This window comes from Coregonus lavaretus (assembly GCF_964263955.1).
Source record: "Coregonus lavaretus genome assembly, chromosome: 30".
NCBI classification, from domain to species: Eukaryota; Metazoa; Chordata; class Actinopteri; order Salmoniformes; family Salmonidae; genus Coregonus; species Coregonus lavaretus.
The window spans coordinates 24,798,442-24,822,140 of record NC_140017.1 but is presented as its reverse complement, the minus strand read 5'-3'; the positions used below and the strand labels follow the sequence as shown (position 1 = coordinate 24,822,140).

At 45.9% G+C, this 23,699-nt stretch overlaps 1 protein-coding gene across 1 annotated transcript; it reads left to right on the top strand.

The window, feature by feature from the left end:
- On the top strand, positions 1 to 22,151 carry LOC311106171 (reticulon-4 receptor-like 1; the record flags this gene model as incomplete). The annotated part of the gene is made up of 3 exons (XM_084148492.1): positions 1 to 403; positions 20,477 to 20,928; positions 21,162 to 22,151. The coding sequence occupies 3 exons, from the start codon at positions 1 to 3 to the stop codon at positions 22,149 to 22,151; spliced, it is 1,845 nt and encodes a 614-aa protein (XP_084004618.1).
- Between the last annotated feature and the right edge of the window lie 1,548 nt (positions 22,152 to 23,699).

The window sequence follows — 23,699 nt, the reverse complement described above, 5'->3', positions numbered from 1 at the left end:
ATGCAGCGTGCTGTGGATCCTGCCGATGTGAACCCACAGAAAGAACAGGACTACTCAGCCCACACACTGCATAAAGAACAGGACTACTCAGCCCACACACTGCATAAAGAACAGGACTACTCAGCCCACACACTGCAGAAAGAACAGGACTACTCAGCCCACACACTGCAGAAAGAGCAGGACTACTCAGCCCACACACTGCAGAAAGAACAGGACTACTCAGCCCACACACTGCAGAAAGAGCAGGACTACTCAGCCCACACACTGCATAAAGAACAGGACTACTCAGCCCACACACTGCATAAAGAACAGGACTACTCAGCCCACACACTGCTTAAAGAACAGGACTACTCAGCCCACACACTGCATAAAGAACAGGACTACTCAGCCATTGAGACAGCACGTTTTGTAGCTGACTGAGTTTGCAGTTATAAGTCATCTGGCTAGCAGGCACACACTGTAGGCTACACAATTTTAAGAGTGTGTGTGGATTTGTGTGTGTGCACACAGTCTTATATAACTAACCTTGTGGACACACACAATTCAGTCCCATTCAAAATCCTATTTTCCCTAACCCTAACCTTAACCCTAAACCTAACCCTAGCTCCTAACCCTAAAACTAACTCTAGCTCCTAATCCTAAACCTAATTCTAACCCTAACACTGATTCTAACCTTAATCCTAAACACCGTAGAAATAGCATTTGACCTTGTGGGGACTAACAAAATGTCCCCACAAAATGTCGATTTTTGTTTGTTTTAATATTCTTGTGGGGACTTCTGGTCCCCACAAGTATAGTTAAACACGTCAACATGCACATGTGTGTTGATGTGAGTGTGTGTGAGTGTGTGCGTTTGCATGTGAGTCAAGTGAAGTGACTAGCACTTTCTACGAATTTACCCCAAAAGTATATTGGATGAAACCAATAACTCTATGACAGAGTAGGTCACAGCCATTGGTAATTCACACTCTGTCTTAGACCAGACAGGCCAATTCCTCAAATGAAACTAGAAAAGATGGTTCCGTAAGATAAAAACACTGCAATCAGGAGCCATCTGACTCACTGTCTCTCATCTAGTCTATCATTTTACATTTACATTTTAGTCATTTAGCAGACGCTCTTAACCAGAGCGACTTACAGGAGCAATTAGGGTTAAGTGCCTTGCTCAAGGGCACATTAACGTCATTTAGCAGACGCTCTTAGCCAGAGCGACTCACAAATTGGTGCGTTCACCCTATAGCCAGTGGGATAACCACTTTACAATTTGGGGGGGGGGGGGGGGGGGGTTAGAAGGAATACTTTATCCTATCCCAGGTATTCCTTAAAGAGGTGGGGTTTCAAATGTCTCCGGAAGGTGGTGAGTGACTCCGCTGTCCTGGCGTCGTGAGGGAGCTTGTTCCACCATTGGGGTGCCAGAGCAGCGAACAGTTTTGACTGGGATCAGAGCTGCTCATTGTGTTGATTCCCTTTGATAAGATTCACCAGTGCAGATCTATCTGGCGAAAGATTAGAGACATGAATATGTAATTACAGAAAGAGGCCCAGTAACAGAAGTTGTGTGTGTCAGTGTGTGTGGTGTGTGCGTGTGCGTGTGTGGGTGTGTGGCGTGGCATAGCGAGGGGAAGAGTGTGTGGGTTTCTCTGTTGTGTCTTTGGACAGTAAAAATAAAGAAAGTTGTACACTGTAATTATGATCCCAAACATTTAATGGGTATAGCAACAAACGTCGCGGCACCCAGTGCCTTCTTCAGGGTTACATGTTAAATGCTTGAACCAGGTTATGTAGAAGTATTCCTACATAACCTAGATCAAGCATTTGCCATGTAATGCTGAAGAAGGAAGGCACTGTGTGCCGAAACGCTGATTGCTACTGTATAGCTATTACATTTTGGGGGGGGATAATGAACTTTTTTTTAGTTAGTCAGCAGGTCTATAAAACGTTTTGAGTGTGTGTCAGCTTCTACCGTTTACCTGTTTTACACAGTGTCACACATTTATAAAAAGAGCGGAGCGTAAAGAGAGTGGGTGTCCAGATATAAATAGAGGATGTCCTCTTGTGGAGCGGCAGGGTCCTCAGATCACTAACATGGAGCTTATTTACTACATATTTGACTGCAACAGAAAAGGTTGTATTATCGGCAGCATAGTAGAGAGCATATTTCAGTGATAATGCAACAGATTTATAGTGAATCCAAACTCTATGATCTGTGACAGAACATACAGTACAAGCAGTGTTGCTGTGGGGCCAAAGAGTTCCAGTTAATTTTTAAAGTACTCAGAATTAATGTTCTTATCAGTTTTAGGCTGTGTCCCAAATGGCACCTTGCTATCCTCTATGGCCTTAATGACCTTGGTCAAAAGTAGTGCGCTATACAGTGAGGGAAAAAAGTATTTGATCCCCTGCTGATTTTGTACGTTTTCCCACTGACAAAGAAATGATCAGTCTATAATTTTAATGGTAGGTTTATTTGAACAGTGAGAGACAGAATAAAAACAAAAATATCCAGAAAAACACGTCAAAAATTTTATAAATTGATTTGCATTTTAATGAGGGAAATAAGTATTTGACCACCTCTCAATCAGAAAGATTTTTGGCTCCCAGGTGTCTTTTATACAGGTAACAAGCTGAGATTAGGAGCACACTCTTAAAGGGAGTGCTCCTAATCTCAGTTTGTTACCTGTATAAAAGACACCTGTCCACAGAAGCAATCAATCAATCAGATTCCAAACTCTCCACCATGGCCAAGACCAAAGAGCTCTCCAAGGATGTCAGGGACAAGATTGTAGACCTACACAAGGCTGGAATGAGCTACAAGACCATCGCCAAGCAGCTTGGTGAGAAGGTGACAACAGTTGATGCGATTATTCGCAAACGGAAGAAACACAAAAGAACTGTCAATCTCCCTTGGCCTGGGGCTCCATACAAGATCTCACCTTGTGGAGTTGCAATGATCATGAGAATGGTGAGGAATCAGCCCAGAACTACACGGGAGGATCTTGTCAATGATCTCAAGGCAGCTGGGACCATAGTCAACAAGAAAACAATTGGTAACACACTACGCCGTGAAGGACTGAAATCCTGCAGCGCCCGCAAGGTCCCCCTGCTCAAGAAAGCACGTATACAGGGCCGTCTGAAGTTTGCCAATGAACATATGAATGATTCAGAGGAGAACTGGGTGAAAGTGTTGTGGTCAGATGAGACCAAAATCAATCTCTTTGGCATCAACTCAACTCGCTGTGTTTGGAGGAGGAGGAATGCTGCCTATGACCCCAAGAACACCATCCCCACCGTCAAACATGGAAAAATTATGCTTTGGGGGTGTTTTTCTGCTAAGGGGACAGGACAACTTCACCGCATCAAAGGGACGATGGACGGGGCCATATACCGTCAAATCTTGGGTGAGAACCTCCTTCCCTCAGCCAGGGCATTGAAAATGGGTCGTGGATGGGTATTCCAGCATGACAATGACCCAAAACACACGGCCAAGGCAACAAAGGAGTGGCTCAAGAAGAAGCACATTAAGGTCCTGGAGTGGCCTAGCCAGTCTCCAGACCTTAATCCCATAGAAAATCTGTGGAGGGAGCTGAAGGTTTGAGTTTCCAAACGTCAGCCTCAAAACCTTAATGACTTGGAGAAGATCTGCAAAGAGAAGTGAAACAAAAGTCATGTTTTGCAGAGGGGTCAAATACTTATTTCCCTCATTAAAATGCAAATCAATTTATAACATTTATGACATGCGTTTTTCTGGATTTTTTTGTTGTTATTCTGTCTCTCACTGTTCAAATAAACCTACCATTATAATTATAGACTGATCATGTCTTTGTCAGTGGGTAAACGTACAAAATCAGCAGGGGATCAAATACTTTTTCCCCTTACTGTATAGGGAATAGGGTGCCATTTGGGACACAACTTTAGGCTCAGAATAGCCGTTTCCATGGGGACCATCACATCTGCAATAGCTGTAGTAATCTCTATGCAGCTTGTTGTCCCATCGCTCAACACATCAACCAACCACATTTCTCTGACACACCACCGCCCCACACCATTTATTTCTGTAGGAAAAATATGCTTCCAATTTCTGTTTTGTCACTTCTAACTGGAGCAATCCACTGAACAAATTCCCATTAGAGTACCAGAAAAAAGTACATGTCAAAGAGAGGGAGAGAGAGAGTTAGCAAGGGTGAGAGAGAGAGGGAGAGAGAGAGAGAGAGTTAGCGAGAGAGAGAGAGAGAGTTAGCAAGGGAGAGAGAGAGGGAGAGAGAGGGAGAGAGAGTTAGCAAGGGAGAGAGAGGGAGGGAGAGAGAGAGAGTTAGCAAGGGAGAGAGAGGGAGGGAGAGAGAGAGAGTTAGCAAGGGAGAGAGAGGGAGGGAGAGAGAGAGAGTTAGCAAGGGAGAGAGAGAGAAGGAGAGAGAGAGAGAAGAAAAATCTGCTGCACTTAACAGGAAAAGAGTTTGCTGCACATTTTCCCCTTCATCTCCATTTCTCTGACTCCTCCAGTGTCATTAATCTCTGAGGGAGAAAAAGGTTAATTTTCTCCTAGGATCTAAGTACAGGGTGCGGTGCATTATCTCTCCTTAGAATTATACTTTCATACACCATGCCTGTCTGTCACTGCCGGGAAGGAGAGACTAAGCAGCCTCAGGCTAACGATACCTGAGTACTGAACAACAGGATTCTCTCTCTCTTTTACTCACTCACTCACTCACACTCGCTCACTACTACTCGCTCGCTCGATCACACAAATCTATGTCAGTCTCAGTAATCAACAAACAAGCCGAGCTTCACAATCATTGCCTTACCTAATGAGCCAATGAAAACATTGATTTGAAGTCTGGAACCTAAAATTTGTTTTCAGATTCTGCTTCTGTACATTTCTATACATGTGTAATGTAAGGATATGCATGTGTGTGCGTGGCTGGCTGCAGGCTAGCATGTGTGAATGTTAATGGCCCTTGTTCAATATTGAAGAAGGAATGATGGAAATGATGTATTGTATCATCACGTTAGCTCATAAAGGTGGAACGATGTACCGATAAACGTCAGATAAGATTGTGAAGTAGTAATATCCTTAACCAAAGGCTATACAGTGATATGGTAATGACTGCATGACAATGTCACAGGGCATGCATGCATACTGTATGTGGGAAATCATACAAACGCAGCGAGGCACACATACCGTATTAGTCATAACATTATTCTTCCCTTAGCATCAAACTTCCTGGCTCTCTAGTTAGGAACCACAATATTCTGAGAATCCCTCCATGCATCTTTATACAAAATAGCACAAGCCAATATTGTAATATAATGAAAAGAGTAAGATTTTTATATTTGATTATCATACCGTGAAATGTCCATCCTGTTCCACCTCTAATTAGCTGTGATATATACTATGTCCCTCTCTCTCTATACCCACAAGACCAGCTCATACATTAATCAAATGTCTCTTATCTCTTTAGGCAAACCTCCATAGTATTTCCCCATTCCTATAATATAACTGCCCTGGTATTATTCCATACTAAGCATCATGTAGGTGCGGCAGGTAGCCTAGCGGTTAAGAGCGTTGGGCCAGTAACCGAAAGGTCGCTGGTTCAAATCCTAGAGCCGACTAGTTGAAAAATATGTTGATGTTCCCTTGAGCAAGGCACTGAACCCTAATTGCTCCTGTATGTCGCTCTGGATAAGAGCGTCTGCTAAATGCCTAAAATGTAGTGTGCTGTAACTATTCCCCAGGTTGTTGCTGTAAATGAGAAGGTGTTCTCAGTCAACTTACCTGGTAAAAAGGGAAAAAAAATTATCTCTACCCTCCATTACCAGGAGGGTAGAGATTAATACTCCTCCATATTCTACCCCTTTGTTGATTAGACGTGTTACATAAGCTAATGACAGAACATTTGGTGACACACTCTGGTATTAACGAGTGATCTTCATCTCCTATTCCAGACTGCACAGCATTTCTCTCTCCAGAGGAGAATTCACCCTCCTCATCTCTCTCTCCTATAGTCACAGCTGCTGCTCTAGCTCCGGTGAGAGTGGAGGGCTGTGCCCTCAACTGGAGCACTGAGCCAAGTGCACAAAAGCCCATCAGAAAATAATCATTTTGGCAAACCTGCCATGTTTGAGTTTGGGCTTTTCTGTCTCTGTCCCCCAAGGTCCCCGAGGTGAAACAGGGCTAAAGCTGCTGAGCCTGTCCCCCATGGGAGCTCTGCCTAGAGCGAGGGCAGGTGTGGAGAGGAGAGAGGGAGGGAGGGATGGAGAGGAGAGGAGGAGAGGCAGGGATGGAGAGAGATATGGAGGGAAAGAGAGTGGGGGGCAGAGGGATGGTTGGTGTTCGAAGAGCACAGAGGTATGAAGATAATAGCCCCAATGGGGAGATATGCAAAGCGCTTTACGAGGCTAAGTCAGTCTTGTGTGAAGGAGTCCTGCATGACACACACAGAAAATGCAAGGCATTATCTTCAGCTCATTCCCCTCAGCATCTCTGCTGGTGCTTTCACATTTCCCATTTCAACAAATTTTTCTCTCTCTGAAATTTTGCTCATACTTTCTACTGTAAACAAACCCGTCTGTCTCTCTCTGCCACTCCGTCCATGGCTCTCCTTCTCGTTATCCGTCTTCAAGGAGACGAGCAGAGTGACGGAGGAATCTGATTTCATCATCTTGCCTCATGAACAGAATAGCCTCCTTTGTTCTTTTTTTAACGAGAGCTCATCTGTATCAGTGCATGGTTGCTGAGTGGGTTTTCAGGGGGTCTCATGCCTTGGTGTCAGACAGTTCAAGGGACTAAAGAATAAAGAAATCTAAAGAATCTCCAATCCAAAGTTAAATCTAGAATCGGCTTCCTATTTCGCAATAAAGCCTCCTTCACTCATGCTGCCAAACATGCCCTCGTAAAACTGACTATCCTACCGATCCTTGACTTCGGCGATGTAATTTACAAAATAGCCTCCAACACTCTACTCAGCAAATTGGATGTAGTCTATCACAGTGCCATCCGTTTTGTCTCCAAAGCCCCATACACTACCCACCACTGTGACCTGTACGCTCTTGTTGGCTGGTCCTCACTACATGTTCGTCGTCAAACCCACTGGCTCCAGGCCATCTATAAATCACTGCTAGGCAAATCCCCGCCTTATCTTAGCTCATTGGTCACCATAGCAGCACCCACCCGTAGTCTGCGCTCCAGCAGGTATATCTCACTGGTCATTCCCAAAGCCAACACCTCCTTTGGCCGCCATTCCTTCCAGTTCTCTGCTGCCAATGACTGGAACGAATTGCAAAAATCTCTGAAGCTGGAGACTCTTATCTCCCTCAATAACTTTAAGCATCAGTTGTCAGAGCACCTTACCGATCACTGCACCTGTACACAGCCCATCCGAAATTAGCCCACCCAACTACCTCATCCCTATATTGTTATTTATTTTGCTCTTTTGCACCCCAGTATCTCTATTTGCACATAATCTCTTGCACATCTAGCATTCCAGTGTTAATACTATTGTAATTATTCTGCACTATAGCCTATTTATTGCCTTACCTCCATAACTTGCTACATTTGCACACACTGTATATATATTTTCTGTTGTATTTCTGACTTTATGTTTTTTTTTTTACCCCATATGTAACTCTGTGTTGTTTTTATTGCACTACTTTGCTTTATCTTGGCCAGGTCGCAGTTGTAAATGAGAACCTGTTCTCAACTGGCTTACCTGGTTAAATAAAGGTGAAATAAAAATAAAAAATAAACTAAGTCATTAAAAGCAGTGAAATTAATCCCTCACCATCACTGTGGAAAACATAACCACTTAGCCCCAGAGCGTCTTGACCGAGGCGGTCGCAGTGTTATAAGGAGAGAGAGAATTGGGAGCACTCACAAATTAAGAGGAGCTGCATGCAGCTAGAAGGAGAGAGGGAGAACTGGAGGAGGAGGAGCCGCGTGGTTCTCCTCGCTGTCCGCCCTCCTCAAGAGGGCTCAGGTTTACAATGGGAGAGGAGGGAGGCAAAATAGAAAACAGTTAGCTGAAGCAAAGACGCCCTTCTCAATGGTGCAATGATGAAACGTTCAGAAGCATGTCTAAGGAAAAGATTGTCGAGTGATTTGTCATGATCCTCAGATCCCTCTTTTTGCATAAAAACTGGGAGTCTTGCTCTAAGTAGTCAGAATAAGAAAGTCATTATTGGAAAAGCGTTTTGAAGGCTTGATGATGGGGAGGACTTTGATGTGAGTGTAGTGGTGTAGTGTTTCTCCCAGTGACAGTGAATCCCATAAGCTGCTGTACTATCTCAAACGGCCAGACTGGGCCCTCTTTAATCACCACTAGGCAGGGACTGTGTTTTATCCAGAGAAGCCTCCTGCTCTGCGGAACTGCAAAACAAAAACAGTGAACGGTGAGGTGGAAGTGACACGTGAGGGGAGGGAGGGAGCGAGAGAGAGGGGAGGGGGAGTTATATGAATGGGAGAAAGAAAGAGAGAGAGACGATCAACATTTTGCACATAGGCGGTGGCCTACACACGTTGACAATTCTCACAAGAACAGCTTTGGAAGTGAAGATGTGCTAAATATTGTGTTAAAACTGAACTGGCAGGAACGGCAGTCAGGGGGGTAGTCCCAGAAGAGCTGGTGTAGGCACTGAAGACCCACAAAAGACAGGGAGAGATGATGTGCTAAAATGGAGGCAGAGCAGTCTATGCAGAGAGAGGAGCGAAAGAGAGAGAGAGAGAGAGAGAGAAGATAACAGACACTCAAGGACAGCCACTCTAATGTGCTGAGGAGAATTGGTAGAAAGAGAAGATGATCATCACTCGTAATTTGAGAGCCAAAGCAATATGAGACCAGAAGTCAGATTGAACGAAGACAAAACAGGCAGGCAACAAAAAGCAGAAACCAATAGGAAAAATGGAAGATGCATACAGAGAAATGGATTGATGGGGCGTGGAGGAAGATGCACAATGGTGCGTGGCATAGGAAAGTGGTTGAATTATTTTATCCTATTCCAGCAGAAGTGGAGTAGTACAGTGAGTGTGTGTGTGTGTGTGTGTGTGTGTGTGTGTGTGTGTGTGTGTGTGTGTGTGTGTGTGTGTGTGTCTAGAGAGTGTCAGCACGATAAGGCACGTTGAGGCCTGGTATAGTTAATGAATTGACATTACAACAGAATCAATGGTGAAGCTCTGAGGGTCTGAAAAAGTGCAGTTAATGAAAAGATTACTCTTTTAAGATCAAGGTCTCTCTCCCTCCCTCCCCCTCTCTCCCCCCTCCTTCTCCCTTCTCTCCCTAATGCCCTCTCTTCACTGTACTCCGTATCCTCCCCTATTCACACGAACAAGTGCATGCACTCACAGATATAGCTATGTATGTATAGATTTATACTATTTTCCCTAAACAGACTAATCAGTATGATATTTGTTGCAAGTAATTGCATTAGTGTATGCAAACAACTAAATGCATGTTTATGCATAAAACTTGTTTGCTTTTGTTAAGGGAAAATGTGGGGAAGGCTCTCTCAGAGCTCATTTGTTGAAGAGTGGGCATTTTGTATATTGTTCTGTTATTGCAGTGGACTTACAGTATATTGCCTTAGTTATGTGCGCTCTGATTGTTGGCGCGGGAGTGCGTTTCTGTGTGTGAGCGTGCGCGTGTGTGTTCTATGTATGTGTGCATGTTGTTCTTGTAGGTCTTGGCTCATAGCTGCAGGGATAGGCCCACCTCCCTCTAGGTTCCGTGTCAACTCAGATCACTCCTCTGCTATTCTCTGCCAGTAATGGCTCTGCTCTGCCCTGCTCCTCTTAGTCAGCCCACTCTCTTCCCCTAATGAGCAACAATGGGATGTTGTTTACCCCTCACTTTTCTGCTTGATTTCAGATTTCTGCTCTCTACTTTAGAGATTTCTGTTGAATCTAGTGTTGACATGGCTCCGGCTTGCTCTGTGTGTGTGTGGGTTGTGCAGTATACAGTGTGTGGGTTGTGCAGTATACAGTGTGTGTGTGTGTGGGTTGTGCAGTATACAGTGTGTGTGTGTGGGTTGTGCAGTATACAGTGTGTGTGGGTTGTGCAGTATACAGTGTGTGTGTGTGTGTGTGGGTTGTGCAGTATAGTGTGTGTGTGCATGCGTACTAGTGTGTGCATATGATTGTGTATCTTTAAATAAATTTCAGGCTCAGAGAACCAAACTCACCTGCACTGAATAATTGAGCTGTAAAATCTAGGGCACATAAATGGTTTGTATGCAAGGCAGCTGCTGTAAGCATGCATCTATTAAAGCAGCAAGCAGCCAGGTGCTTTAAGGGAAGGGATGACATGGGTAGGAGGGGATGACATGGGTAGGCGGGGTTGACATGGGTAGGAAGGGATGACATGGGTAGGAGGGGATGACATGGGTAGGAAGGGATGACATGGGTAGGAAGGGATGACATGGGTAGGAGGGGAAGACATGGGTAGGAAGGGATGACATGGGTAGGAGGGGATGACATGGGTAGGTAGGGATGACATGGGTAGGAAGGGATGACATGGGTAGGAAGGGATGACATGGGTAGAAAGGGATGACATGGGTAGGAAGGAATGACATGGGTAGGAGGGGATGACATGGGTAGAAAGGGATGACATGGGTAGGAGGGGATGACATGGGTAGAAAGGGATGACATGGGTAGGAGGGGATGACATGGGTAGGAAGGGATGACATGGGTAGGATGGGATGACATGGGTAGGAGGGATGACATGGGTAGGAAGGGATGACATGGGTAGGATGGGATGACATGGGTAGGATGGGATGACATGGGTAGGAAGGGATGACATGGGTAGGATGGGATGACATGGGTAGGAGGGGATGACATGGGTAGGAAGGGATGACATGGGTAGGACGGGATGACATGGGTAGGAAGGGATGACATGGGTAGGAGGGGATGACATGGGTAGGAGGGGATGACATGGGTAGGAAGGGATGACATGGGTAGGAGGGGATGACATGGGTAGGAAGGGATGACATGGGTAGGTTGGGATGACATGGGTAGGAGGGGATGACATGGGTAGGTAGGGATGACATGGGTAGGGAGGGATGACATGGGTAGGAAGGGATGACATGGGTAGGAAGGAAGCAAGCTGGAAAATGGTCTCATTCAGCTCAAGGATGTGTGGCTTAAGTCCCTTGACCTGATTGGTGGTGAGAGACGCACGCATCAAGGAGAGACCATGATGTCCAGTGTTAGTCAAGGACTTTCATCTCCACTTAACACAAATAGACTTCCTAGTTAGATGGACTGGATTTAATTGACTAGAGAGACACAAGGGATTGTGATGATCAATAGGAAGCACCAGAGATATATATAGAGAGAGTTCGGCCATGTTTTAGAACGGTTGCCATGTTAGCGCCTTTATTCTCAAAATGTTGTTGATGTAACAATACGAGAGCGCCTCTGACAGTTCCCTATGAAATGACCCGCTGTAAACAATCAAAACAGAGCAGCGAATTTAACAGATGTTTTTAGCTTAGCTTTCGGGATAATGTGTATCCAAGTTGGTACTGTGTTGTGGTGTCAACAAATTGCATATCTGCTTTCACTGGACATCTTCATAGGTTTAGAATACTATCAGAAATTAACAGCACAACGCGGAAGCGTCATTTACCACTTAGCAACGGCTATGGAGGAGAAAACCGCATTGGCCCAAATCTCTATGTATGTGACTCTGGAAGGCACATGCTTTAGGTGTTGGGTGTAGGTGGAGGAGATTAGAACACAGCACCTTCAGAAGTCACACCACGCTGTAGAGGGGATTGGTTGGAAGTGATTGTGTAAAGGTTGTGTAACGGTTCACGGAACACTCGCTAACACAAATTGCTCTTTTTACCGCTCGGTAACCAAGTAACAACTCACCAACCAATCAGGGATCCAGGCTGGGCATTAATGTGTGCGGTATGTAACATAGGTTATGCTGGTGGTGGTGCCTGGGAAATTATTCATGTTAGTGGGGACATTGTTTATTCATAGAGTAAATTGCTCACAGGCCAGTCACATTATGCTTAGTATTCAAGCTGACTGGTCTATGGGCCGGAAACATGCTTGAAGCTACATTGGTGAATGGTCAACAACCCTATGTCCACATATTATAACCAGGGCCCAGTCTATTTCCTGTTCAGGTCAAATGGTCAGAAAAATCTCCCTAGCCCTAGTTATAATGATGGTGCAGGTGCAGAGTCCTTTAGCCATATCTATCTTGTTCTGAAATCAGTCTGCGCTGTTGTTGTTCAAGAGGTGGGCTGAATGACAGTGCAGATATGAGGAGCAGTGAAATGGTGAAATGCTGTCACAGTGACTAGAGCAGCGTTTCCCAAACTCAGTCTTGGGGACCACAAGGGGAGCACGTTTTGTTTTTTGCCCTAGCACTACACAGCAGATTCAAATAATGAACTCAGCATCAAGCTTTGATTATTTGAATCAGTTGTGTAGTGCTAGGTCAGAAACCAAAACGTGTACCCCTTTGGGTCCCCAGGACTGAGTCTGGGAATTTGAATCTGCTGGACTAGAGGAAAGGAAAGGTCACCAGCAGGAGACAGTTTCCCTGGCCTGTTCCACCACCATATAAATATAATTCATAGAACGTCTTGGAACCTCTAATCTTGGCAATTTGACTGGAAAACAGATGTATGTATATGTCCACCATGCCCCTGTCCCCATCATGCCTCAGACCATGTGACTCTCCACAGGGACCAAACTACTGCTATGCCATCAACACTCCCAACACTGAAACCCAATTATTAGCGTTCACAGTGCACACAATATGATCATTAAATTACACATTCCCTGTTATCACTTTTCAGTAAATGCATGCACTACATATATCTACACGGTAGATGATTTATATGGGTTTGGTCAAGCCATTAGTTTAGATTGGCCGGTTGCAGATACTGCCACAGGGAACGCAATGCGTTTGAATCATTTAGCTTCATGCTGTCATGATGAATGAATGTAGTTTGTGGCTGATAGCCTGGCTTCATCCTTAGAGCATTGGGCTAGTTGAGTGTTTCAACTGCACTCTCACACACTACATTAGCCAGTCAGCAGTGTGAAGCTAGGTGTGGAGCTAAAACCTCTACCTGGGACAATGGGGCAAATAATATGCAAAAAGAATTACCATCTAAAAAACTTCCATTAGTGTGTTAATGAAATTGCAAGTATTAAACAGCTGTGGTTGGCTCAGCCTGCCCACCTCTGTTTCTGCCTCACTGCACCTTTAAATTCCATCTTAATAACTAACGGCCTTTCCTTTATTCATACTCACACTCTCCCACAAATCCTCCCATTTTTCCCTATATGCTCCATATGGTGCCTGGCTTGTTTATATTTTAGAGCATCTGATTTCTCAACTTGAAAAATGCTGCTGTCATCGTCCCTCCCTTCTTCTTCTTCTCTCTCATGTTCTCTCTCTCATGTCCTTCTCTCTCTCTCATGTTCTCTCTCTCTCATGTCCTTCTCTCTCTCTCTTATGTTCTCTCTCTCTCATGTCCTTCTCTCTGTCATGTCCTTCTCTCTCTTTCATGTCCTTCTCTCTCTCTCATGTTCTCTCTCTCTCATGTTCTTCTCTATCATGTTCTTCTCTCTCTCTCATGTTCTCTCTCTCTCATGTCCTCTCTCTCTCTCATGTCCTTCTCTCTCTCATGTCCTTCTCTCTCTCTCATTGTCCTTCTCTCTCGCTCATGTCCTCTCTCATGTTCTCTCTCTCTCATGTTCTTCTCTCTCTCATGTTCTCTCTCTCTCATGTCCTTCTCTCTCTCTCTCATGTTCTCTCTCTCTCATGTCCTTCTCTCTCTCTCATGTTCTCTCTCTCATGTTCTTTCTCATGTCCTTCTCTCTCTCTCTCTCATGTCCTTCTCTCTCTCTCTCATGTTCTTCTCTCTCTCATGTCCTTCTCTCTCTCTCATGTTCTTCTCTCTCTCATGTTCTTCTCTCTCTCATGTTCTTCTCTCTCTCTCTCTCGTTCTCTCTCATGTTCTTCTCTCTCATGTTCTCTCTCTCTCATGTTCTCACTCTCTCTCATGTTCTCTCTCTCTCATGTTCTTCTCTCTCTCATGTTCTTCTCGCACATATTCTCTCTCTCTCTCTCTGTTTATTTGTTTGTGCGTCGAGACACAGAGCTCTCATTGTGATCTTCATCAGGCCTCTGCTCAGTCGCAGGTACCTCCAGTTCAGCTGAGGAGACCTCTCTGTCGCAGCTGTTTACCTGTGTGGCTGTTTACAATACATAGCTCTTTCATCCTTCCCTCCCTGCCTCCATCTCGCTCCTTCCATCTTCCGTTCCCTTTCTCTTTGTCTGTCAATCCCTCTCTCCCTCCTCGCTCCAGAGATTGACTCTAAAAGGACATTTTATTGCCAAGGCAGCCTTTTAGTTTCACCAATGCGCTCCAGTATCAAACAATTAACATATAAAAAACACTTAACAGACACAAACATAAATTATGAACCATTCATGCTCTTCCATTTAGCTCTGACGGTGCTTGGCAGAGAGCAGTGTGCCTGTCTGTGTTCCAGGTTGGACCCCCAAAATTGCTCCTCTCCTCAATGCCATGGGCTGCATCCCAAATGGCACCCTTTACACTACATAGCTCACTACTTTTGACCAGAGCCCTATGGTTGCATTACATAGGGAATAGGGTGCCATTTGGGATGCATTCATGATATTACTGTGGCTCTCCCTCCATAGGTGCCTGACGAGAGGAGAGATGAGTGGGAGCAAGGCCAGTTCTCTGTAGTAGCACCAGCCAGGGTGGACACTAATTGTGAACCTCTGAGCGTTCTTATGGGATCCTGTGCATTCTGATCACTGGGACCTAATTGTGTGCTTGCATGTGATGAGAGCACTGATCGTGGCCCACACACTGGACAACATCATACCACACGAATCAATGAGTTCCTTTACCTTACACTCCCACTCTGATCCTTAAGACATGAGAGAGGGAGGATACTAAGAGGTTCTCTTCAGTGAATGTCAATTCTCTGACATTGGTCCCCAGCCTCCCATTCCCTCTTATCCACTATCTAGGCCTATCATTTTCACATCATGAATATGCTGATTTCTAAGTGTTACCCTTATCTATCCTCAAGCTTGAGATGCTGGATGAAAATAACAGCAATCATTTAGGATCTAGTCAACAGATCACGGAGAGCAAACTACAGGGTAGTGGGCAAACTATAGGGTAATGTGAGTGCTTCTTTATCCTCTGGTCAGTGCTTCAGTAGTAGCCCTCTACAGACTCAGTCCTCACTGCACAAGTGAAGTGTGGGTATCATGGAGCCTAGGCTTGCTACTCTGTCACTGGGTTGGGAATGGTCAAACTAATACGCGCCCTCTCAAACCCTAGGAAGCCATTTCTCATTTGTGTTCTAGAGCTGTCACTAGGAGGAAATTTCTGGAAGATTAGAGTCCTTTTATCAGCAGCAACCTGCTACTGCAGCCTGTAATTCCCTGTTCAGCATGACGTCAACTGACCCACCTATGATGCCACTAACTGAGCAGTCAGTAATACTGATATGCTATTAAAGTATGCTGATTGCACGAGCAGTGCAGTATACAGTCACTTACATTTTTTTTTTAAACACATTCACCTACACAATGTCTGATCAAGGCAAAACATCACGGAGCTCCACATGGTGCCCTCCAGCTAAGAATGAGCCTGTCCAATCAATAGCTTAGTTTATTGCTTTGCCATTATTAGAGTGGTATCCATGACCATGTCTGTAAACACCTTTATGGAGGAAATCAGGCTAAGCCGTGATTTATGGTCAGGCAATAGCAGGGGATGCTTATCAAGGGTCCTTGGAGAGAAACAGGAAATTGAGTTTGTCCAGTGTAACGGTGGGTAGAGAGACAGGCAGACCGATCTCTTCCTATTAGCAGAGATATGTTATTCATGAGGGCAAATTTAGTGTGAACTATGTTTCATTGGTATTCTACACAGTCACTTCTCACTGTCTAGGGACCAGAGACATTTTATTTTATTCATTTATTTATCTATTTCCCCCTCGGTGACGGCTAGGAATAAAGGGACTGGGTGACCGCGGGGTCACATGGTCAACCGTCTGGACCAATAGCGGGCTGTTAAATCATTCTCCCCCGTAACAAGCTATTAACAGCATCTGTCATCAGCAACCAGGGAGCGAGACGGGCCTGGGTGGGTGGGTAGGGTAGGGTGGGGAGAGACACCAGCCCTGGGAGGGTGGGGAGAGAGATGGGCCCTGAGAGGGTGGGGAGAGAGATGGGCCTTGAGAGGGTGGGGAGAGAGATGGGCCCTGGGAGGGTGGGGAGAGAGATGGGCCCTGAGAGGGTGGAGAGGGAGATGGGCCCTGGGAGGGTGGAGAGAGAGATGGGCCCTGGGAGGGTGGAGAGAGAGATGGGCCCTGAGAGGGTGGAGAGAGAGATGGGCCCTGGGAGGGTGGAGAGAGATATGGGCCCTGGGAGGGTGGAGAGAGAGATGTGCCCTGAGAGGGTGGAGAGAGAGATGGGCCCTGGGAGGGTGGAGAGAGAGATGGGCCCTGAGAGGGTGGAGAGAGAGATGGGCCCTGGGAGGGTGGAGAGAGAGATGGGCCCTGGGAGGGTGGAGAGAGAGATGGGCCCTGGGAGGGTGGAGAGAGAGATGGGCCCTGGGAGGGTGGAGAGAGAGATGGGCCCTGGGAGGGTGGAGAGAGAGATGGGCCCTGGGAGGGTGGAGAGAGAGATGGGCCCTGGGAGGGTGGAGAGAGAGATGGGCCCTGGGAGGGTGGAGAGAGTAGGGAGGGAGGAGGGTGGAGGGAGGGAGTGACGAGAGTCAGCACCAGAAATAGCTGCGGTGCCACATTTCCAGAAACACATTATCTCTCTTTCAGAACCTCTTTTATTCTGCTGCATTCCAATAGGCATTATTGGCATATCTACACTTGTGTGTGTCCAAAGCTATTTATATAATACAACTTAGGCTGAATGGCTCATTGTGTGAGCAAACAATGCCGTTATGATTATGACACATTCATTTCCTGCATTTTTATTTGATGAAACCTGTACTGCACCGTCCTTATTTACCTCCTCTCTGTTTAACTCAATCTGTCTGTCAATAGCTCTCTGAACAAACATTTCTCAACTCTGACTATATCTACATGATCTGTCTCAGTCATTCCTAGACAACCTTTTCTGTCTACCTGTTGTGTGTGAATGCATGCATGTGCGTGTGTACCTGCATGTTGTGTATCCACAATGGCTCGGGGGTGATGAGATCAGTGAGCTCGCAGGTGTCTAGCTGAGACCAGCTGCGGAGGAGACAGCCGCCGTGCCATGCCACTGTGCCGCAGCATGCCACCGTGCCCTGAAAGGAGGGCGAGGATGGAGCTCACACGTTCCCTCCCGTCTCTCACACCAGAGACACAGACAAGCTTAGTGGGTATTTTAAGCAGCTACATGGCATCTACATCAACAGCTCCCGTCTCCCTCTGCTACAGGAGAGGAGGGATGCTAAACAGAAACAGATCCTGGTCCAAGGGGAGGTTGGGAACGGAGAGGAGATATAATGTTAGGCCACTCTACTGGACTGTTTGGTTTTTCTCTACACATTATCTGAGGCGTTGATAGAGAAACTTAATAAGATGGTAGAAGCAGTCATTTAAGGGAAGAGATTAATCTGAGTAAAGAATCAATTACTGGGTTCTGACATGCTGGGGGGGGGGGCAGAGGAGAGAGGGGGGAGACAGAGGAGAGAGGGGGATCTTTACGTATAAAACTTGATTAGCATCTGGTCCCCTGATTGATTCAAATTGTTTCCCTATCTAAGTAGGATCTACCTAGTTCTATTAAAGACATGTAAATAAAGAAAAGCAAGGCGCGGAAAAGTGTAATATAATCACAGGCCTTAGTGTGGTGGCAGCTCTGAGAGGTGAAAGGAGGAGGCACTGGATGGATAATGGAATAGATAAGGAAACTATTCTACCTGAGCCATTCAATGATTCATAGCTGGAACATAGTTTCTCTTAAATAAATGGTATCCAAAAGCAATGTAGACCACACAAAGTGGAGTAGGGTGAAATTGTAGTATGACATAAACAGTGATGTTTGTGTTAGAAGATAAATCCAAATACTGTATATGTGTATGAAGTACAGTATACATTATAATGGAAAAAGGCGAGCCAAAGTACAGTATACATTGGTAAATAGAAAAGATGTCAATATTATGAATATAAAGCTGTTTTTCAAATAGGATGCATTGTGATAAATGGAAATATTCCTCAAACAGGGTGATCCATTTAGTGTGTCTGTGTCTGTGTATTTGTTTGATACATCCTCCCAACCTTTATTTCCCGGGAGCAATCCAGAATGTTTCCACTCATTTAGTCAAAGAGCAAGTGCCATACTCAATACATCTCCATGTAAATAGAATAGCGAAAGCGAAAATTGGGGAGAGAGAAAGAGGGAGAGACCGAAATAGACAAACAGAAAAAGAGTGGAATCTACAGAAGTAAAATGACCACTATTTGATTGGGAAGTGTCCTCTCACAACAATGTAATACATTTTAGAGAAAAAATAAGAAGAACCCTTTCTAGTTGTCTGGAAGTAGTTTTTTCTGTACTTGTGACTCAAATATCAAGTTCCATTTTGTAATCCTCTTGTTTTCCTCTAGGACATTCCTCTTGGCTTTGTGAAAGGTCCAGGTATAGTGCTTTACTGGTAGGCCTAACGTATGAGTGGGGGATGCGTGCCCCAATGCAGTGAACCATCAAATGTGTCCTGACACTGATGCCACTCTGCTGCAAGGGCAGAGATGGCAGTGGCTGTGCCGTGTCCTCTGACCAAAGTGCATAGTCCTTTCCCCTCTGGCACTATGGCACCAAATGCACCTGTGTACGACACGACTATCAAGGACTCTTAGAAATCTGTGACTCCCTTTTCTTACCGTACACTGTGTGTCCACAAAGGATGACAGTGAAGTGCAGTGCACTCTGTGATACTGTTAAACAGTTTTACACACAGTTCAACCTTGAAAGAACCTGTATTCGGGAGCATGTTTGCATGGTGGATTGGGAGGAAGCACGGCTAGTTCGTTGTCACCCAGCTGCAGTCAGTTGAAAAACAGGATTACAGGGCCTGTTCTGGGGAGCGGATAGGCTTCTGCCCCTGTTCAAGTAACATGATGCACGGCACACCACTCCTCTCCTCTACTCCACTACGGTCACCAGACCAGACACACTGAGAATTACCGATGAAGGTCAGTAAAGTCAGACACTGAATGTCTGGGGAGGCGGAGGAATATTCAGATAAATACGCCTGTCTATGCTGTCTAATATTCTGAAAGAGACTAATTCCCTGCTCCTGAATTCCAGTGTAGCAGCCCTGGGATTAGGTAGCAGCGAGTTAAAAGGCAACAGAAACGTATCGATTAGAGGGAGTGAATCGCTGCACCATGATGCCTTGAATAATAAATTGAAGGGAACACAGCCGCTTGTCAAATGGGGGGACTCATTATGAGGGGATAGACTCCTGCTTTTCTCCCGTTGGTTGATTCCCCCTGTAGATCAGCAGATGGATAAGTCACACTACGGGGCCATGGAAGCACGTCACCAAACAGCAGGAAGTCTGTTTCTGAGAAACTTTACATAAGTTTAAGTGAGCATTAAACCCCCCCCCCCCGCTTTGACAGGTGTGCTTTGACAGGTATTTTCTAATCCTTATAGTAGAGTTGTAGTGAGCTTATGGACACAGATTAACTGCCTCATATGACTATCTCCCAGAGGTGAGGAAATATTCAAAAACTTAAATTTTGTGTGTGCAGGAGGCGGTACATGAACAAAAATGATCCATACTGTAATATAGATCCAATCAGACTTCCTTAGATACTAGATACAGCGACCGACTGAAGCTCATGTTATTGTTTGGGCTGATCTTGAACAGACTCTAAGAGCAACACAGACCTCATTCTGGAACCGACTTAGACACCGGAGGATTTGGAGTTGTGGATACTGAGCCAAGAGTGTAATGCAATGTCCACACTTGTATTGAGTGGCTCGATAGCAGCAGAATTCCTCAAAGGCCCAATGCCACACTGTGAAGCCAGAAAATCTATGATAGCAACAGGTCACTTGGCATGAGTCATCTATCAGGACAGAATACGTTTTTCTCTCTAATATAAATATATCTGACAGTCTCTCTCTGATCCCTACATCATTCCTCATACTGTTTACTCCTGACCTGGCTGTCTCCATATCTCCCATCTTCTTTATCATCCTACCCCCTTGCCCTTCCTTCCTCCTAGTCAATATCTCACTCTTTTATCACTTTGATTCCACTTACAGTATTTCTCCTCTCCCCCAACTTATCTTTCTCAACTTCCTCAAAAATAATATTCCAAAAACCATTCTTCTTTCCTTTCAAGTCCTGAAGTGGACATCAAAGTCAAACAGCCGAATTTCAATTCAGAATCAGATCCCCAGTCTAAATATAGCTACATCCTCAAATTAATTTTCCTCTCTCTCTCCAGGCTGCGGGCTAGAGTTCCTGCTGGTTCTCTGTGGTCTGGAGCTATCCTGGTCCTGCCCACACCACTGTATCTGCTACACCGCGCCCAGTACTGTCAGCTGCCAGGCACACAACTTCCTGTCCATCCCCGAAGGCATTCCCCCGCACAGCGAGCGCATCTTCCTGCAGAACAACAAGATCCACCGGCTGCTACAGGGCCACTTCAGCCCCACCACGGTCACACTGTGGATCTACTCCAACAACATCACCTACATCGAGCCCTCCACCTTCCACGGCTTCGCACAGCTGGAGGAGTTGGACCTGGGGGACAACCGTCACCTGCGCTCCCTGGCTGCAGACACCTTCCATGGGCTGGGCCGGCTCCATGCTCTGCACCTGTACCGCTGTGGGCTCAGTGCGCTGCCCAGTAACATCTTCCAGGGGCTACGCAACCTGCAGTATCTCTACCTACAGGTACACTGGCCACTTGGGCTCTAAGCACTCTGAGTCAAACGAAACAATGCTGCATTTTACATTAGAATTTAAAAAAAAATATATATATACCCAGGGCTGTTAAGCTGTAGTTTCTCTGTCTTACTTTATAGTAGCCACATACCTTATAACCAAACAACATTTTGGGAGGTACAGTGTTACAGAGTGCTGTAGGTGTATAACCTCTCCATTTTGCTGTGTTTGGCTGTTCTCAGGATAATCACCTGGAGTTCCTGCAGGATGACATCTTTGTGGACCTCCACAACCTGAGCCACCTGTTCCTGCATGGGAACCGTCTGTGGTCGCTGCACCAGAACACCTTCCGGGGGCTGGGGGCCCTGGACCGCCTGCTGCTGCACCACAACCAGCTGCAGTGGGTGGACCGCCTGGCCTTCCACGACCTGCGTCGCCTCACCACCCTCTACCTGTTTAACAACTCACTGACTGAGCTGTCTGGAGAGTGCCTGGCACTGCTGCCTGCCCTGGAGTACCTGCGCCTCAACGACAACCCCTGGGAGTGTGACTGCAAGGCCCTGTCACTGTGGGACTGGCTCAAACGCTTCCGAGGTTCTACTTCGTCCGTAGGCTGTCAGGCCCCGGCTGAGCTGGCTGGGAAGGACCTCAAGCAGCTCCACAAGGAGGACTTCCCCAACTGCTCTGGCTCTGAGTCCCTGCACCAGAGCAAGACCTGGGCCGGGACTGATAAGGTGTCTCTGAAGAAGGAGCCACACCCGGTGCCACCGCCTCACTCCCACCCCCACCGCCCTCACCACAACGAGGCACCACACTACCCCTCACCGCCCTCGCCTCTGCCCCATCCGCCCCCGTCCATAAGCGGGGAGTCCCTGGGATCAGAGGGACATCCTGGGGTGGCGCCCCCTCAGAGGCCAGGCCGTGCTCGGAACTGTACCCGCCAGCGTGTCAGGGGAGGCAAGGGGAAGGGGCAGAACGAGGTGCATACCTTAAAGGAGATGGCCGATAAGGAATATTCCTCACCTGATTTTGAAGGGGGCAAATATGACCACACGTCTCCGGATGCTACCGTCACGCGGAGGAAGAATAAGTGCCCTCCCCGGACCACTGTTCGCCCACCTAGTGGGGTGCAACAAGCCACCAATAGGGCCATGTTCTCCCAGCCCTTAGTACATCTCAACGCCATACTGGGAGCTTTGTTGCCCATGACCATTGCCCATATTCTCCGCTGACCTAGAGGAGGGGATATATACTGGCTAAACAACAACAGTGCAGTCCTCAGACCTGCTCTAGCTCCTGCACACCAAGGCCTGTGTGTGTGTGTGTATACTTTGTGTGTGTGTGTACTTTGTGTGTGTGTGTGGTTGTGTGTGTAAAACATTGTGTAGGGAGCTTTGCTGTTTAGACTCTGAAATAAGACTTTCAAACATCAACATCAAATGTGAAAAGACTCACGACACTGTGTGTGGAACGGGGAGTGAGGAAAGACGAAAGGAAAACACAGAACACGCTTGCACTGCCACTGTTGCCATTATGTTCTCATTTCCTGTTGTCTTGATCTCTTTCTGTCTGAGTTCTGTCTTCGACTCTACTGGAGCGCAGACAACCAAACTTTTTGGGAAAAGAAAGAGATGTTGAAATGCAGCAATTTAGCTATGAGACAGATAGACTCTAAGGAAAGCCAGCTTTAATGATCAGTTCACAGTTTGTAAATCCTTATTGAGGGGGTGAAATAGAAAACAGATGATGTGGTGAAAGAAACCATCACACACAGAGAAGTCTAGCCCTATCTTGTGTTTCATATTATTTACCAACTGTTTTTTTATTACATTCATTGCCAATAACTGCTGCATAGAATTGGGCCGAGATATCCGAGGCGGTATTGCTCATCAACAGGGAGATAAGCAGGTAGCTGCCCGGTCATAAATCATAATTCCATATCAGAACAGGAATGTGCAACGCTCACTTCTTAGCAGAAGTAATGGAAAACTACAGAAACAGCACTGCAAAGTGCAGCACACACACAGACCGGTCAGCTCCAGCTACAGTAGGATAGCTAGGTAACTTCTGCTCCATGTCCAGGTATCATTGACCCCGAGCTACATATCTAGGTATCTTCTGCCTACTTTACAGTATTTCTACAGTATTTACGTCCTGCTTTATTGATTCCTGAGTCTAAATGTCCTGTCTTTCTACCTGCTCCATTTCATTTTCTACATGTGCTACAACATATTAAGCTAATATACCCAAGCTGCTAATTATCTGTATGGAGGTAAGTGGGACTGTGGTCGACTCCCATCTCCTTCAAAAATCAGTGTGTGTCCCCCAGGAGAAGAAAGCTGTGAATATTGATGGATCTGTCTATTTCTTGTCTCAGTTGTTTGTTTGATTTTGCCTAGACGTAAAGAGGACCTAGAGATGGAGCCCTATACAGGGTACAGGGTTACGGCCTGGGGCCGGAGCCTTAGGGGTTAAGGGTCAGATTGGGTATTTTCAGTTTCCCAGTGAGGCTTTGGGCTTCGCTGAACAGAACACTCTTCAGTGAGGGCATCCCTTCCTCATTGAGAATTGAAGAACATTGATATTTTCCTAATCATTGGACATCAAAGGAAAACAACTGCCCAACAAGACTAGAGAAGAAACAAAACAATATGTGTACCTTAAATGACTTCTGTAATGAATAAAAGATTATAAGAGTAAAAACATTTTGAATCGAGCATGGCAAAATGTGGACCGCTCTCTTGGAAATAATAGAACTGCTAAAATGTCTCTCTCTACAA